Genomic DNA, 18,418 nt, shown 5'->3' on the forward strand with positions numbered 1-18,418 from the left:
CTTTAAATAAGATACAACGTTTTCTGTCTGTCTGTGTTGACTTCTCCTTAAAATTAAAGACATAACATTTTGCTAGTTCCTTCATTCATGAATGGGTTAAATACAGTCTTTGACAGATGTACATTTTATATCCGCATGAGCATCATGATGGTACCTTTTTTAAAAGACAACCCTTTAAACGGTGACTCGTTTTAACCACAGGGACTCTGGTGCTTCAACAATGAAATTTCAGTGCAGATAATTTAAAGACTCAGCTGCTTTAGACTTCCGGTCAAGGTCCTTCTTTTCCCCATTATATAATACAGAGCTCTCAGAAACTGAAAAAGTCCCCTTGCCTCCCCCAGAAAAAAGGTCAACCCTATTCAGGAGCCAGGGCGAAGGAAAAACCTTAACCAGAGTCCTAGTATAAGCGATGGATACATTCTTGGTACTTTCCAGTACTTATTTTTTTTCCCATTTTCACTGCATTTTTAATCAATAGTGAATACTAAATACATGAGTATGTATATATATTTAAAAGGTTCTACCTAAAGCATCACTCAGCCCGGCTGGCAGCTCTGTGAACGCACGCCATGCTTTAGTGTCTCCTTGGCCTTTCTCTTTTCTCCTGACATTTCGGTTTATCTTTCAAATATCCAGTTCATAGAGACTCCCTGGCCTCTGAAGAGGACATCCGGAAGACACAGACTTTCTAACTTCATCCTTTTCTTAGTCAGGTCAGTTCCTAAAGGATTCTTTGGGCGCACAGTTCTCCATCAGTGTTTACGAACTGGTACTCTGACAAGCACATTGCAGGAGATGCTCATAGGTGAACAGACCTCACATAAACAGCAAAAAGAGCTTCATGTGGCTTGGAGAGTCACAAAACTGAGAGCACAAAATGTGCACTTTTTTTTCCCCCACTTTTTAGGAATGCACTCGCAGCATATGGAGGTTCCCAGGCTAGGGGTCCAACTGGAGCTGCAGTCACCAGCCCACACCACAGGCACAGCCACACTGGATCCGAGCCGTGTCTGCAACCTACACCACAGCTCATGGTAATGCCGGATCCTTAACCCACTGAGCGAGGTCAGGGATTAAACCCGCATCCTCATGGATACTAGTAGGATTTGTTCCACTGAGCCACGACGAGAACTCCCCAAAATGTGGACTTTTTAAAAAGTATACCTATTAACACTCAAGAGACTATTTTTCCACAGAATGCACTTTTCGGAAATGATATTCTATTTACAGCCTAACTGATCCAATGGCATCTCTGGGGTTAGAAATAAATCATTTCTGTTCTCCAAGGGAGGTGGGCAGGGGAGTTTTCTCCAGATCTACTCTTCTCTGTTCCTGAGAAGAAGGATTAATCACTGAGCAGACTGAGTCAGTTTTCTCATGTTACTTCCCCAGCCCTTTCTGCGGTGGTTTGCCAGTTGCCAAATGGAGTTTCAGAAAAACATTGCCTGATTGCATGAGGATGAGAGAGATAAGCTGAGATTAGTAGATAACACAGTTCCACGTGATCCAGCTCTCAAAATGACCCAAATCTTCTGGTTATTTGGACCTTGCCGTTCAGACAGATCAGCTCGTTCTGTCTATTCTGACAGTCCATCTGGTCCAGATGCCATTAAGGTGTCCCAAGACATGCCAGGAAAGGGGCGGGGGGGGGGGAACACCTTACAGGAGTTCCTGTCATGGCTCAGTGGTTAACGAATCCAACTAGGAACCATGAGGTTTTGGGTTCGATCCCTGGCCCTGTTCAGTGGGTTAAGGATCCAGTGTTGCCATGATCTGTGGTGTAGGTTGCAGACGCGGCTCGGATCCCGCATTGCTGTGGCTCTGGCATAGGCCGGCAGCTACAGCTCCAATTAGACCCCTAGCCTGGGAACCTCCATATGCCACAGGTGCAGCCCTAGAAAAAGACAAAAAAAAAAAAAAAGCCACCTTACAGAATAAACTGCTCCCCTCACAACCACTCCTTCTGTACCCTAAGCATCCAACCCACTGAATCTTTCACTAGATAGAGAACTAGTATAGAATGCGCATTTATTCCTGACTTAATTTCTCTTCCCTGGAAAATATGTTATTTGGGACTCTTACCTATGATGAAATTCCTGGCTACATGATTTTACCAAGATTTCTCCTCCCTGAGTTCTCAAGGCACAAATATTCCACTCAGAAGTAGGATAGTATTTTAAACATCATATTCTACAATTTTCTAGCCATGATAGCATACATTTTATTACTTTTGAAAATGGGGTGTCACTGCTGTGACTCGGGTCACTGCCGTGATGTGGGTTCAATCCCTGGCCCGGGAACTTCGGCATGCTGTGGGCAAGGCCCAAAATAAAAAAATAAAATAAAATAAGGACTTTTGAAGGACTAAAATAAGATGGTGCAGCTGCTAAACCCTATTCAGCTGTTAAGAAGTGATGATGGTGACAGGACAGTGGCAAAGGTCACTCTAAACCCGCACATCCTCTTTCCCCTGTTTATGGACTGTTTTTCCTTCTTTCTCTCTTCTTCTCTACATTACTTGTTATAAGACTTGGTAAACTGTAATGTTCTTAGAGGAAATATAAGTTGCTTATTTTTTTTTTTTTCCTTTCTTTTTCAGCTACATCCATGGCACATGGAAGTTCTTGGGCCAGGCACCAAAGCTGAGCCACAGCTGCAGGCTTAGGCCAGAGCCACACGGGATCCAAGCTGCATCTGCAACCTACCCCACAGCTTTCAGCAATGCCAGACCCTTAACCCACTGTCCTGCAATGCCTCAGAGACAACGCCAGCTTCTTAGTCTGTTCCACCACAGCAGGAACTCCTAAGTTGCTTATTGATGAAATGGCCATGTTTCAAAGAGCTATGGTCTGTTTTGTGAGAAAAATAAATGCCATTTGCAGCTTGCTCATTTGGGGCTTGCAGAAAAAATTTTGAGGATTACCATAAGCAAAAAATCTATACAGTGCATTAGAAGTGGGTATTCACAGTATTTTCAGGAAGCAAATTTGCAGCACAAAGATCTTAAAAACTTTTTAAGATCAGAAGCAGAACTGAAAACCAAACCAACACATTCTGACAGCAGTCTCACCTTCAAAGCCATCATGTCTCTTTGGATCTCTGTTCCTTTTTTCAATACAAACACTGATATAAAACAACATATAGGAGTTCCCGTCATGGCGCAGTGGAAACGAATCCGACTAGGAACCATGAGGTTGCGAGTTCAATCCCTGGCCTCACTCAGTGGGTTAAGGATCTGGGGTTGCCAGGAGCTGTGGTGTAGGTCGCAGATGTGGCTCAGATTCCGAGTTGCTGTGGCTGTGGTGTAGGCCAGCAGCTACAGCTCTGATTCGACCCCTAGCTTGGGAACCTCCATATGCCACAAGCGCAGCCTGAGAAAGCAAAAAAAAAAAAAAAAAAAAAAAGCAACGTCTAATATCAATGACCAGGTGACGTGTAGGATGGAAAAATCCCTTTTGGAAGTCTTGTCGGGGTATGGGCTGTACTAAAAGGACTGGAGTCTGGGGAGAAACACCTAGGGTGAACTCATTTACATTTAACAAAGCCCTTCCACTACCAATGCCAATTACAGGCACAATAATTTATAAACAAACTAAAATATTTAGGGACTGTTGACTAAAGGTTCCACCTTAAAAACAAACACCCACTGAGCGCATTAAAAAAAAGCAAGGCTTTGGAGTTCCCACTGTGGCGCAAGGGGGTGGTGTCTCTGCAGTGCCAGGACACAGGTTCAATCCCCAGCCCCGTGCAGTGGGTTAAAGGAGCCAGTGTTGCTGTAGCTACGGCATAGGTCACAACTGCAGCTCAGATTTGATCCCTGACCCAGAAATATTCCATATACTTTGGGGTGGCCAAAAAAGGAATTAAAAAAAAAAAGAAAGAAAGAAAAAGAAAAGGCAAGGCTTAAACCACAAGCTGCTGCTCTTGCAGAGAACAACTCTGGAGGCCACTTCGAACTCCAGCACTCCATGAAAAATACTTTCCAATTTGAAGACAATACTTCCAAATTCCAACATGGTTCATTGTGTTTTGGTATCTTCCTGCTGATCTGTCATTCACAAAGCACAACCTTGTTCTAAAATACATACACACTTAAAGTATTCTCATTTCCCTTTGAATGAGATAAGATCTTCCTAAAAGAAAGAGGAATTCCATTTGAACCGAGCAAAATTCCTTCCCATTTCCAGTTGAGGAAGACACCATCCATTTTCTGTTTCTGGGAAGAAAAAACTCTGTCCTACAATTGAGACTTTCTTTCGTGCAAGGAGGTATATTTCTTAGGAATGAAATTAAAATTCCTAGAAACAATGAAAATTCGGTTTTTGGTTCAAAACCACAAAAGAAAATAAAATCTGTGCTTTTCTACGGCAACTCTAGCAAGCAGGATGCTTCTCCCAAGCCCTTTAAATAGAGAGTTAGGTTCTGGGGATTACAGATTATTTCTCTAAATAAACCCCCAAAGGAATGTGGGGATACAGGTTATACTGCCATCAGGAAGTTGGCTCTTTCTGCACATTGTTCAGCAGACAAGAAGGATGCCAAGCTTCAGAAAAAGCAGCCAAGACAGATTCCTTTTACGGCGTGATACTATTTTGCTCAAGAGACGGTGGCCCCCTCCTTTACAGGTGACGGATGCCTCACCATCCACTCCTGGGAGACTGGGATTTTGGAAAAGGGGGGCTTCTAATGAATAAACCAGCTCCTGGCCCTTCGCCTCTCACCCCAGGAAAGTACAACCACTCACCAAGAATTCTGGAAGCAATGTGAGCAGACGCTGTAAAGAACCTGCATTTTTGGCAGCTTCTACTCCCAAACTTCTCTGAGATCAAACTTTCAAACTAAACTCCCTATTTTTAGTTTCACAACAGCCCTACGCGTTGCCAAGAGCTTCTCCGCTCTGGGCGCTTCTGTTTTTCTAAGGTACGTTTTCTTCGTGAGCCTCATCAACAACAACCTCTCCGACAACTGAAAATAGATTTTAAACTTGGGAGGCTTTCCTGCGTAACCCAAGTTCAAAGTGTTTGCTCCTATGTGGGAACAAGTCTTGCTTAATCACGGGTATTGTTCTTGGCCACCTCTCTTGGACTAAGATGCCTTCTAACAGGAAGAGACCCAGTGGCACCTACACCAAAGCAACATAACCTTTTGTTGTGAACACAGAGACACGGAGATTCAAAGCCCGGCTCCTGCCAATGCAGGCGACACAAACAGCAATAAATTAATGTTTTCCAAAAGAGGTCATTTCCATCCCCGGAGAAAAACGACAAAACACAAATGTTTTGAAGCGTGTTTCACAAGGAAGGTTTTCTTTCCACGTGCTAATTAAACCCCTCTCTAAGTACAAGACCAGCCTTGGGCAGCCGGCACCAAGCAGTCAAGGGACATTTCAAGATCATGTCACGAAGGGAGCCTGTCAACCAAGAAGCTGGGGAGGCAGTGACACACCCCCAACACCACCATCGTCACCTCAATTGTTATCATTATCGCTGAGCCATCAAATATTTATAAGCGTTTATTTACGCCGCCGGACTCTGCGGATATCCCAGAGGGGGTGATCCGTTTTGAAAGGTTCCCATAAATTCAGAGTCGCTTCGTCTGACATTTCTCTTATTTTGGAACCTAGAAAATCAGTTATGTGACTTACTTGAAAAAAATTAAAAATACATATGAGACGAGGTTTCATTTTAAGTACAGTAACATGAAATCTGTGGAACTTGAAAAGTAGCTTCTCCGTACTATTTTATCAAACAAGCTTTTCTTTCTAGTTAATAGGTAGAAGAGGGAACATCCTGAGTGCGACAGAAAAGAAAGTGTTTGGGGAGTTCCTGTTGCGGCGCCGGTGGTTAACGAATCCGACTGGGAACTATGAGGTTGCGGGTTCGGTCCCTGGCCTTGCTCAGTGGGTTAAGGACCTGGTGTTGCCGTGAGCTGTGGTGTAGGCTGGCAGCTACAGGTCCGATTCGACCCCTAGTCTGGGAACCTCCATATGCCGCGAGAGCGGCCCTAGAAACGGCAAAAAGACAAAAAAAAAAAAAAAAAAAAAAAAAGTGTTTGGGCTATTTATTGATAAAGCCTACTGAAACTGCCTATTTGCTAAAGCTGTTTCAGAACGTGCTCTGTCTGATCCAATCTACATTGTGTGTGTGTGTGTGTGTGTGTGTGTGTGCGCGCGCACGCGCTCAGAAATAATTCACGGCATTTCTTTAATTTTTCTGAAATTGATGCGGACGTTCCCAATACATCTAAATTAGTGACAGTGTCTTGATTTGATTATATGCTTTTGTCTAGAATACATCTTTTTTCAAATACTGTATAATATCATTTATATGTGGAAGCTAAAAAATAAAACAAACCAGTGAATGTAACAAACAAGAAACCGACTCGCAGATAGAAGCAGCTAGGGGTTACCCGTGGGGAGAGGGGAGGGAGGGGACTAAGAGGTACAAACCATTATGTATAAAATAAATAAGTTCTGAGGATATACTGCACAATGCAGGGACTCAAGCCAAGATTTCAGGATAACTACAAAGGGAGCACAACCTTTAAAGTTAGTGAGTCACTCTGCTCTACACCTGTAACTTATATAACATCAACTGTTCTTCAAATAAAAGGCAATCAATCAATCTGGAGTTCCTGCTGTGGCGCAGCAGATTAAGAACCTGCCTGCAGTGGCTCCGGTCGCAACAGAGGTGTGGGTTCCATCCCCAGCCCGACACCATGGGTTAAAGGATGGGGCATAGGTTGCAACTGCAGCTCGGATTCAGTCCCTCGACTGGGAACTTGCATATGCTGCAGGTGCGGCCATTAAAAAAAAAAAAAAAAAATCGGAGTTCCCATCGTGGCGCAGTGGTTAACGAATCCGACTAGGAACCAGGAGGTTGCGGGTTCGGTCCCTGCCCTTGCTCAGTGGGTTAACGATCCAGCGTTGCCGTGAGCTGTGGTGTAGGTTGCAGACGCGGCTCGGATCCTGCGTTGCTGTGGCTCTGGCATAGGCCGGTGGCTACAGCTCCGATGAGACCCCTAGCCTGGGAACCTCCATATGCCGCGGGAGCGGCCCAAGAAATAGCAACAACAACAACAACAACAACAAAAAGACAAACGACAAAAAAAAAAAAAAAAAAAATCAATCAATAAAATGAACTATTAAAAATAGAATTAAGTTTTTTGGTTGGCCTGATATCCCATTTGCAACATCACAGAAAAAAACTGGGTTGACGGGAACTCCACAGCTCTCCCACAAAGCAGTGCTTTTGCAGTCTCCTGAGTGCCTTGCTTCTTTTCCAAGGAACTGGATTAGCAGCTTCTCCTCTGGGGGCCAAAAGTCAACAGAACGCCATCATGTCTCTTCAGGCGTTGACTTAGTTTTCACGTGGGGAGGAAAAGACGTGAAAAGCCCAGCATGCCTCACCCTGGTTGTCGTGGACCGGACTCCGTTGTGACCACACACAAGCACAACATCCTAAATTCCTCCTGGTTACCAGTGTGGGGGCGGCTGGGAGTACAGGTAGTAGCTTGAAGACAGCAAGAACTCACGTACACAACACGACTGACATGTGATGTTATTACTCAACATAGCTTAGAAGATGTGCATTTAATTAGACGCCACAGTATTTTCTAGAGATTATTACATATTTGCAGACAGATTTGACAGTCACCTGCCATTTCACAAGCCATAAATAAATCCTTTAGGAAAATACAGCATTCTACCTCAAATCATTGCCAGAGAACTCAATTCCAAGCGTCCAATTCCTAAAAGACATGTTTCAACCCAATACTCAAACAGGAATTAGTATTATGATTTTCTTTTTACAGCCCCATCTGTGGCCTATGGAGGTTCCCAGGCTAGGGGTTAAATAGGAGCTGCCGCTGCCGGCCTACACCACAGCCACAGCAATGTGGGATCCGAGCCGCATCTGCAAACTATATACCACAGCTTGTGGCGATGCTGGCTCCTTAACCCACTGAGTGAGGCCAGGGATCAAACCCGCATCCTCACGGACATTATATCAGGTTCTTAACCCGATGAGCCACAAAGGGAACTCCCACACAGGAATTAAAGGCCTTAAAATTGCATAGACAGAATGACCATCTCCTGGTCACGTGAAAGACTGCCCTATGTTACTATTTTAGGTTACGTCTTTATATTCGTGAAGTAAATTTGATAGAAGTCTTCAAAAATAATTAAAGATGTGCATACACACCCCCACACACACACATATATGTATTTAGTATCTGGCTTTCAAGGAGTTTAGAGAATGTACATAAATTTTTCATGTACCCTTATGTACTATCTCCAAAAGGTAAAAGACATACTTTTTCTTCATTTTTTTCCACTTAGTGATCAATTCCTTTAAAGAGTTACGATTCAACACTAGAGAATATGTCTTCAAACATGATCATATAAAAGTAGGAGATGTGAGCAAAGAAAACCAAAGCAAAATAAAACGACCTGTAGAAATGGGAGCAAAGATAAAGGCAAATGAGAAACTAAACCATTGCACGTAGAAAACAAAGTTTAAAAAAGCTGGGCGCTTAATGACCCCCCTTATTTCTTTGTCCTTTCCTTTACCCAGGAAGGCATCACAAAACTGTTGGCAATATACCAAACACAGAGTTCCCAATGTGGCTCAGTGGTTACAAACCCAACTAGTATCCATGAGGATGTGGGTTCGATCCCTGGCCTCACTCAGTGGGTGAAGGATCCAGTGCTGCCGTGAGCTGTGGTGTAGGTCACAGACTCGGCTCGGATCCTGAGTTGCTATGGCTGTGATGTAAGCCGGCAGCTGCAGCTCCCATTTGACCCCTAGCCTGGGAAAGTCCTGGGAAGGTTCTCCATATGCCGCAGGTGCAGCCCTAAAAAATAAAAGCAAAACAAAACAATATACCAAACACTTCCTTACTTCCTCTTCAGCCATTGTCAGTTTCAACAAATTCTCTCTGTTCCTGGTTTAAAGACTCCTGAGATTCATTTTCCAATATAATTTTTCTACCATCTGGAGACATCAGTATTATTTTTCTCTCAAAGAGGCTCAACATAAAAATCATCCCACCAAAAACCAATTTTACTACTGCTGTTAAAGCAGAATATAAATTTTAAGATTAGATTCTCCAGTATTTGTAGGGGGGGGGTTGTTTGTTGTTTGTCTTTTAGGGCTGTACCTGCGGCACATGGAAATTCCCAGTCTAGGGGTCCAGTCGGAGCTGTAGCTGCCAGCCTACACCACAGCCACAGCAACGCCAGATCCGAGCCACATCTGCGACCTACACCTCAGCTCATGGCAATGCCGGATCCTTAACCCACTGAGCGAGGCCAGGGACTGAACCTGCAACCTCTTGGTTCCTAGTTGGATTCGTTTCAGTTGGGCCACAACAGGAACTCCATAGAATTTTATAGTTTGTATGATCCCAGAAGAAATATGTCATGTGCGCTCAAAAGTTTCTCCGTGTACATACATTTAATACAACCAGGCAAAGTTAAGTCTATTTCCTTGCTGCACAAAGGGCTGCTGGAGGTGAAAGTGTGAGGAGCAAGTAAGTAAAGCAACCAGACTGACTACATATGCTCTTGGGTTATTTCGCCTTTGTGGGTTGGGATTAGAAGGCAGATGTTTTAGGGGATAATGTAGCAATAACTACAGACACCACTCTGGTGGCTCCATCAGGCAATTCCAAGGTAATTAACATTCTGCTGCAGCAGAAACAGCTTGAGAGCTTCTTATCCAAGAAAGCTCCCGGGAACTAGGACCCTAGAAAAATGAAAACTAGGTATGTTGAGCCTCTAGGCTATCTTAATAGTAACCTAAATCCTAGTTACCAAAAATGAAGTAAAAAAATACATAAATAAATAAGGGCCACTTAAAAGCATGACTAGGATTTATTTCTCACTCCCAAGTTAAAAAATGCAGTCCTGGAGTTCCCGTCGTGGCGCAGTGGTTGACGAATCCGACTAGGAACCGTGAGGTTGCAGGTTTGGTCCCTGCCCTTGCTCAGTGGGTTAACGATCTGGCGTTGCCGTGGGCTGTGGTGTGGGTTGCAGGCGCGGCTCGGATCCCGGGTTGCTGTGGCTCTGGCGTGGGCCGGTGGCTGCAGCTCCGATTCGACCCCTAGCCTGGGAACCTCCATGTGCCGAGGGAGCAGCCCAAGAGATAGCAGAGGGACAAAAAAGAAGAAAAAAAAAATGCAGACATAATAAAACACAACAGAAACGCATTTTGGGGAAAAAATTAAAAATCATTAAAAAAAAAAAACCACCTATTTTTGACTGCAAAGAAAGCTGCAGAAGACTCCTAACTCTCAGTGGTCAATGAAAACAAACAAACAAAAATCCTAAAATATAAGTGACATTATTATCTATCGTAAAGTAATGCTATACTTGGGTTATTGGGAAGCCTATGCTTTAAAGTTTGGCATGTTTGTTACACAGCACAAGTCAGGTGCTACTCTTTGCACACTAAGATACTGCAACTGATAAGAGTGAAGGCCATGCTCATGCTTAAACCTTGCAACTTTGTTTTAAAACTACAGACAGATTTAATTCAAACAGCTCCCTATCTCTCCTCACAACCAGATGCAAGGCGAGGATTTAGAAGACAAGGTACCAAAACCTGACCAGAGCAGCTGACAGTCACACAAGATCTAAAATCTAGACCTGGAGTTCCCGTTGTGGCGCAGTGGTTAATGAATCCGACTGGGAACCATGAGGTTGCGGGTTCGGTCCCTGCCCTTGCTCAGTGGATTGACAATCCAGCGTTGCCGTGAGCTGGGGTGTAGGTTGCAGACTCGGCTCAGATCCCGCGTTGCTGTGGCTCTGGCGTAGGCCGGTGGCTACAGCTCCGATTCAACCCCTAGCCTGGGAACCTCCATATGCCACGGGAACGGCCCAAGAAATGGCAAAAAGACAAAAAAAATTAAAAATAAAAAAATAAAATAAAATAATCTTTGTGTGAGGAGTTCCCATCGTAGCTCAGTGGAAATAAATCTGACTACCATCCTGAGGACACAGGTTCCATCCCTGGCCTCGATTAAGGACCTGGGGTTGCCGTGAACCAATTCACAGATGCAGCTCAGATCCTGAATTGCTGTGGCTCTGGTGTAGGCCGACAGCTACAGCTCCGATTGGACCCCCAGCCTGGGAACCTCCACATGTGGTGGGTGTAGCCCTAAAAAGACCAGAAAAATAAAAGTCTTCATGTGATTTGCTTCAAAGGGTGATGAGAAATTGCAAAGAGAAAAAAACTGATAGAAATGTAAGCACTCTTTTTTTTTTCACTGAATCGGATTACAACCTTTAGAGTCCACCTACCTTAAATTTAAGTAAGTCAGCATCTGCAGATTAACGATGGCTTCCGGAATGACTCTGATGCAATTATGATACAGGTTAAGAATTTCCAGTGATACGAAATGGCACAATTCCATTGGAACTTCGACCAGTCTGTTTTTAGATAAATCTACAAGAAAAGGAAAGAATATTTTGTCAGTAAATCTTCAACATAATGCAATACAATCGTATCAACTATCAATACTTTCTCCTTAACATGTTTTAAAATAAACACTATAACCTACGGTTAGATCAACAGTATCGTTTTTTGCACCACTCTTACCACAGTGCTGTGATTCCCATTTCTTAGCACAGTAGCCCAATTTACACGGAAAAGCAAAAATGCTGCTGAAACAGTTTTAGCTCTCTGTTGTTACTGTGTAAATTCAGGCCAGATATAAGGACAACTGAATCAATATTTACTTTGCACTTGATCTGAAAATTACTTCTCCACTAGACAAATGTGTACAATCGCATCCTTTAACATATCTGAACACACATACTTAACCATAATATTTATTTCATTCAGTTTTGCATTCGTAACATATACTGTCTCTCAGAATATGTGTTTTATACTTTTTGCAAACAAACACACAGTGGATACTAAACAAGAATTTCATTCACTAGGATTACGGAGTACCTGCAATGTCTAAGAAAGAGACAGATCCGTTGCGTCTGTTAAGGTCAGACACTGTCTGGGGCATGACCTGCAGGAAAGCTGGCTCTCTTGGCCAAGGTACCAAAGATTAACTAGTGACGGTCTGCAGAGCAGCGTACACATACAGTAAGTACAGTTTATAATATCCCCACCTCAACAATAAAAATATGGACCAATCCTTAAAGTCCAAATTTGGGAATGGGAGACACGTCTTTTTTTTTTTTTTTAGGGCTGCACCCGCGGCATATGGAAGTTCCCAGGCTAGGGGTCGAATTGAAGCTGCAGCCACTGGCTTACACCACAGCCATAGCAACGCAGGATCCGAGCCGTGTCTGCAACCTACACCACAGCTCACGGCAATGCGGGATCCTTAACCCACTGAGCGAGGCCAGGGATCTAACTCGAATCCTCATGGATCCTAGTTGGGTTCATTAACCCTGAGCCACGGCAGGAACTCCAGGGAACGGTAGACATGCTTATGAAATGCCATAAAACACTGAATATTAAAAAAGGCTGCCACTCTTGAAAACTGTAACTCAACAATAACAGATCACTTCACCCTTAATTAAGAGGGACTCAATCAGTATGAATTGAATATATTCAGTAAACAATATTTCAGACATACTTAAGGTGTCACACTACACGGGGGTGGGGGGCTTAAGTAGGTCAATACTATAATGAAATACAAGTCAAAAGGCTACCTCCCCAAACGACCTTCCAACAGATCAATACATAATAAATAAAAACAGGTTTACATGGCCTCAGAGGGGGCATTCTAGAAAACTTTTAAGGGACAATCCTGATAAGACTGAACCCATTTCCAATCATACGAAAGGAAGGAAAGTTTCCAAATTCTTATTTAAATAGTAAAAGGTAAAATATTGATGCCATCACCCCACAAAGAAATACACAAAAGGGCAACTATATACGAATTTCCTTTCTAAATACTGACGTGAGTCCTAAATTCAAATGAGCAAACAGAATTGAGCACTCACATAAAAAGACCAACATCCCAAAGAGGATTTATTCTAGGAATATAGGGATTTTTCAAATTATTTAAACAATGAGAGTCCCCCTTGTGGCTCAGTGGGTTAAGAATCTGACTAGTATCCATGAGGATGCAGGTTGGATCCCTGGCTTCACTCAGTGGGTTAAGGATCCGGCATTGCCACGAGCTGTACGTCACAGATATGGCTGAAAGGTTTCAATTGTGCTAAACCTAAAAAAAAAAAAAAAAGTACAAATCAAGAGCTAACATCCGGTTGGGTCAATGTTACCATCCCTTGAGCACATCCATTGAGCCAGACACTGTATCTGGGGATCTGCGTCTATTACCTTATTTAAACCACTGCAAGGAACAGGGTCACCACCCACCTAAGGATGAGGAAACTGAGCTCAGGAGGCTTATGTGACTTATCTAAGGCCACGGAAATAAAGTAATTATACTCAGGCATACTTAGGTATCTTAGTTATACTTAGGTATCTAAGTACGTCGAACTCCAAGGCCTGACTGAGTTCCCACCCTCCTCCTCCACGGACTGATGCTCAGCAAGAGCGATGGTCGGAAGATAGAGGATTAGGAAGCAGAGCGATAAATCATCACTGCATTTTTAGTTGTCCGAAATGCAATAAAAGTAAAGTCAACACGTTCTGTGCAAAGACCCGGAGGATGAGAGAGTTATAAACATTACATTCAAAAGAGAGAGGCCTGAAAACAATATGCTACCTGATAGGCTAAATTCTGGAAGTGGCTGCAGGAAAGGTGGTGAGTAGAAACTCTGGCTTAAACTGCTAATGATCCTAATGTCACATAAGCCCTCTGTTTCACTCAAAATTCAGAATGACTTTTCAAATACATGACTTATTTTTCCTACTTGGGTCTGACTATCATTTAATTCTCAATCAACTCTCCTATTGGGAGAGAGAAAGAGGGTGCCCAAAAAGGGTACGCTTTGCTTTCCTATGATTTACTTGGGCTAATGCAAAAATCCTCTTGTATCCTTGGGCATTCACTCATCCACCACAGGAAAGACGCTCAGGAAGGCTGAGGAAGTCGGTCTGGATTAAGCTGTTTTGACTTTGATAATCCAGACTGGATAATCTGATTATCAACAATGTAAAAAAAAATGACACAAATGTGTTTAAAAGTGTTCCTGAAAGCAGAGAAATAAAATGAGGTCTGATCCCTCTTTAACCACACACACACACACACACACACACACGAGGGAGAAGGAGGGAAAAATCTAGAACTTGGTTGTAGTTGAAGACATGAGCAGACAGTCAGTTCATGGCTCCCACACAGATGTGAGTGTCCCCAACTGGGCCCTTGGAAGGGCAGATCCCGCCTGAGACAGACAGCCCAAGCCCGAGCCTGGCTGTCCCAATAATGATTTACAGACAGACCAACATGGGAGCAAGGAAAGTTCTCCAGCTCAGGAAAGACAGAAAAAAGAAGAGCTCATAGATAACAGGCAAGTATTAAGAAGGTAATGTGTATCTTTATTTTGAAATACAACCCAAAACAGCTTGGGGAAATGGGTCAGGAGCTATGGAAAGATCCAGCAGTGACAGAAAACTTAAGGAAGCTTTCAAACTAGAGATGAACAGAGATAAAGAATCTGTGTTTATTTTTGTTGTTTATTGCCCCCATTCTGTTATAAATACATAGAGGTATGAACAAATCCATTTATGAGCTAGTTTCCTAAATAAAATATTCACCTAGTACTTCTTTTTTTTTTTTTTTTTGGTCTTTTTGCCTCTTTTTGTCTGTTGTTGTTGTTGTTGCTGTTGTTGCTATTTCTTGGGCCGCTCCCGCGGCATATGGAGGTTCCCAGGCTAGGGGTTGAATCGGAGCTGTAGCCACCGGCCTACGCCAGAGCCACAGCAACGCGGGATCCGAGCCGCGTCTGCAACCTACACCACAGCTCACGGCAACGCCGGATCGTTAACCCACTGAGCAAGGGCAGGGACCGAACCCGCGACCTCATGGTTCCTAGTCGGATTCGTTAACCACTGCGCCACGACGGGAACTCCTCACCTAGTACTTCTTAACCTCGTTAGTATACTGGAATCACTTGAACAAAGCTTTGCAAAATCTGGAAGCCTGGGGTCCATGGCCAGAAGTTTTAGGGTTTGACTTGAGCATCCTTGGATGTCTGGGTGATTCCCATTAAGCAGGGAGAAAGGCAGGTGATCTGCCCTCTCTGCTTCCTACCGAAACCAAGACCCACCAACAGGTGGCGCTCTCCCAGGAGCAGGTGGCTGGGCCCAGGAGGGGTCTCACTCTGGAAAGAAAATCTGCCTCACTCTGGAGTTCATCACTGCATGATCAGATGATTAGATTCTTACTCTAAGTTACAACTCAACTAGCTTCTGATACAATCAGAGCAACAAAATTCCGAGCTGCAGTGCCATTTTACATATTATCAGTTGGCTGTGTCATAGAAAATTAGATTCTTCCCTCATTGTATCTTCACCATAACAGAGAGGCAGGTGCTCTTATTAAAGCTCCCCATTATGTGTAGACATTGAGGCCCAGAGAGGTTAGGTAATTTGCCTGAGGACCCAGAGCTAGTCAGGTGGTAAACACAAGAACTAAACCAGTACGTAGGCCACCAAAGCCCTGAACCATTGCTGATTCAGCCTGGGAGGATGACAGCTAGGGAAGCTCAATTGTTCTGTGGCTATCTCTAATTTTTTAAAAAATCAACAGAGTCATTTCGGGTGCCGGGTCAGGAGGCATGAATGATCCCCTATCACAGCTCTGGACTAAAAGTCAGTCATCTCTGACCAGGTCGTAATATTTTCTCCGGCAAGCAGAGCCTGTGTCTTGGGTACGTGGTTGCCACCCGAGCTGGATGGGGTCCTCCTGGCTGGAAACATCCCCGGGGGGCTCACGCGGCCCTGGGGATCGAACCCCCAGCAGCAAATCCAAACCCCAGAACCGCACCCTCCCTGCTGCCGCTTCTTCACTGAAGCGTTCACGGGCGAGCCGAGCGGCCAGAAATAAAACAATAAGTTTCGCCCCGGCCAAAACAAGCTTCGCAAAGCCCTAAAATAAAGTAGCCAGATGAATAAAAATAAGCAGAGGAGGGTAGAAAAACAGTCAATGGAATCTGGTGTGCAGTCAGCACCCTCGGAGGCACGACGTTGTTTTTGTATAAAAAAGGAAAGTGGTGCCTCGGGAGGAACTGGAGGCCCCGGTTCTCCAGCAACAACATCCTGAGCTCCCGGCCACCAGGGGCAGCTGGGAACCTCGTTTGCAACGTCTTGCTTTCTGGTCGGAAGAAAAGGCCTCATCATTGGCAGTGAATCATGCCCAGGGCCGGAAGGACCCAATGATCCATTTTTTGAGCTGGAGGGTAAACATGTTATCACGGACATTTAATTTTAGAAGATAAACACTAATTGTGATGTCTCAATAACTGGGTGAAATGTGTGTCCTTCACAGAGAAATCCAAACCCCCGACCCACAGACAAGCCTAGGGGACCCGCTGTCTTCCTGATAGTGAAGGGGGACCCTCTGTGCCAGGCCACCTCCTCCCCTCCTGCTTGGTCCCTCCAGGGACCGCTGCTGAGAGAGAATCTTTGGATGGAAGGATGGTTGGGGGCCACCTGCTCTACCTGGACAAGCCACATCCCTCTTCCCCTAGGAAGGCAGGGGTCCTGCTGGAAGAATCTCAGCAATGTCCTTCTAAAGGGGACCCCTCCACAATGTCCCGGGTTTCTGACTGCTCCTCACTGCCCCCACTCCTCCTTCGGCACAGACACCCCACCCGCCCCGTGATTCAGCACCCGCAGGGCGCTCCCAGGACTCCCGCACATTCGGAAAGGCGCTGGAACGAGGGACTCTGCTCCAGGCAGTGAAGCGAGCCCACGGGCTGAGTCATCCTTGACTCTGTGGAGATACAACCACCAGACGCTTGCAGGGTTAAACAAGCAGAACTGATGAGCAGATTTTCATAAAAATTTTGAGTGAGTCACTTAAGATCTCAGGCTACATCTCAGAGAGATCCAACAACCAAAAAATGCTGTCCAACCGAAGAGATTTGTTAAAGAATTCCTCTGCCTGGAGCTCCCGCTGTGGCTCAGCCAGCGGAAACCAATCTAACGAGCATCCATGAGGACGCAGGTTTGATCCCTGGCCTTGCTCAGCGGGTTAAGGATCTGGTGAGCTGTGGTGTAGGTCGCAGATGGGGCTTGGATCCTGACTTGCTGTGACTGTGGTGCAGGCCAGCAGCTACAGCTCTGATTCGACCCCTAGCCTGGGAACCTCCATAGGCCAGGGGTGTGGCCCTAAAATGACCAAAAAAAAAAAAAAAAAAAAAAAAAATCCTCAGCCTGAACCATGGAAGTCTTCCCTGATTATCTAAAGTGTCAACATACCCTCTTCACTGCCTTCCTCTGCTCGACATTTTTCTGTCTTAGCACTTGGGTAGCCTTCTAACAAGGCATACAATTTATTCACATATTTTGGTGAACTTTCTCACTCTACTAGAATGTTAAGTTCCATGAAGATTGAGATCTTTGCACTGTTCCCTGGTATACAGTAAGAGCTTAATAAATATTCACTGAATGAACTGAACGCATGTGGTAGGAAAGCCGGTTCTTCGGGCAGACAGCCTGAGTTCAAATCCTGATCCCACCTCTTAGTGTGTGGATTTGGAAACAATTACTTAATTTCTCTATGCTTCCGTCTCTTCACCTACAATACGGGAATAATAATAGTACTGGCCGCTCTGAATTATTGGAAGGATTAAATGAGATGATACATATAAAGACCTCAGAGCGGCACCGGGCACAGAGGAAAGGACTCCAAGAATAGTCTCTATCATTATGTTAGCTAATGCTGGGTTCCGAATACAGAATTTCTGGCAAGAAAAAAAGGCCTGGGCTGGGAAGGAGCTTAAAAATCTAGCTGACAAGTGCATGAAGCAACCACACATACACATGTTTCATGATAAAACAAGAAATCAGAGATAAAAGAAGAAAAAAAGCCAACTGCGTATTATGAGTGAACAATCTCTCAGTTGGTTTGAAGGTTACCCTTCCCAGGCTGAAGGAAGTAAGAAAGAGAAATTATTTTTGGTAAATGCCAAAAAGGATACAATGACAGATTAGACTCTTGGCCCAGTGATTTTATTAGCAGCTGATACCTATTAAGCCCATACAATACTAAAGAGGTAATTAAATATAGGTGGCCTTTTACTGAATGCATTACTGAAATGTTGACAGCAAAAATTGATTTCTCTACTGCACCTCTCCTATCCAAAGTGCTGCCCAAAAAAATCAGGAGATAAGATTTTAAACGACCAGCGCAGACAGAATTGGCCAGGGGGAAGGGGGAATTCCTGTCCCAAAGCGTAATCATTTCACTCAAAGAATCTCTAAAAGCCTCACTCGGAGGCTTTTTCCTCTTGAACACAATTTAACTAACACTA

The 18,418-nt window shown here is 44.2% G+C and overlaps 1 protein-coding gene across 5 annotated transcripts in view; it reads right to left on the reverse strand.

Annotated features, from left to right (window-relative positions):
* Nucleotides 1–18,418, reverse strand: part of LRCH1 (leucine rich repeats and calponin homology domain containing 1) — a 219,087-nt gene that overhangs the window by 105,524 nt on the left and 95,145 nt on the right. For all 5 annotated transcript variants that reach the window (XM_013980521.2, XM_013980522.2, XM_013980520.2 and 2 more), the window contains exon 2: nt 11,306–11,450. In XM_013980521.2, the coding sequence (XP_013835975.2) occupies nt 11,306–11,450 (145 nt within the window). The remainder of the gene's footprint in view (nt 1–11,305; nt 11,451–18,418) is intronic.

This window comes from Sus scrofa, chromosome 11 (genome assembly GCF_000003025.6).
Source record: "Sus scrofa isolate TJ Tabasco breed Duroc chromosome 11, Sscrofa11.1, whole genome shotgun sequence".
Lineage (NCBI taxonomy): Eukaryota > Metazoa > Chordata > Mammalia > Artiodactyla > Suidae > Sus > Sus scrofa.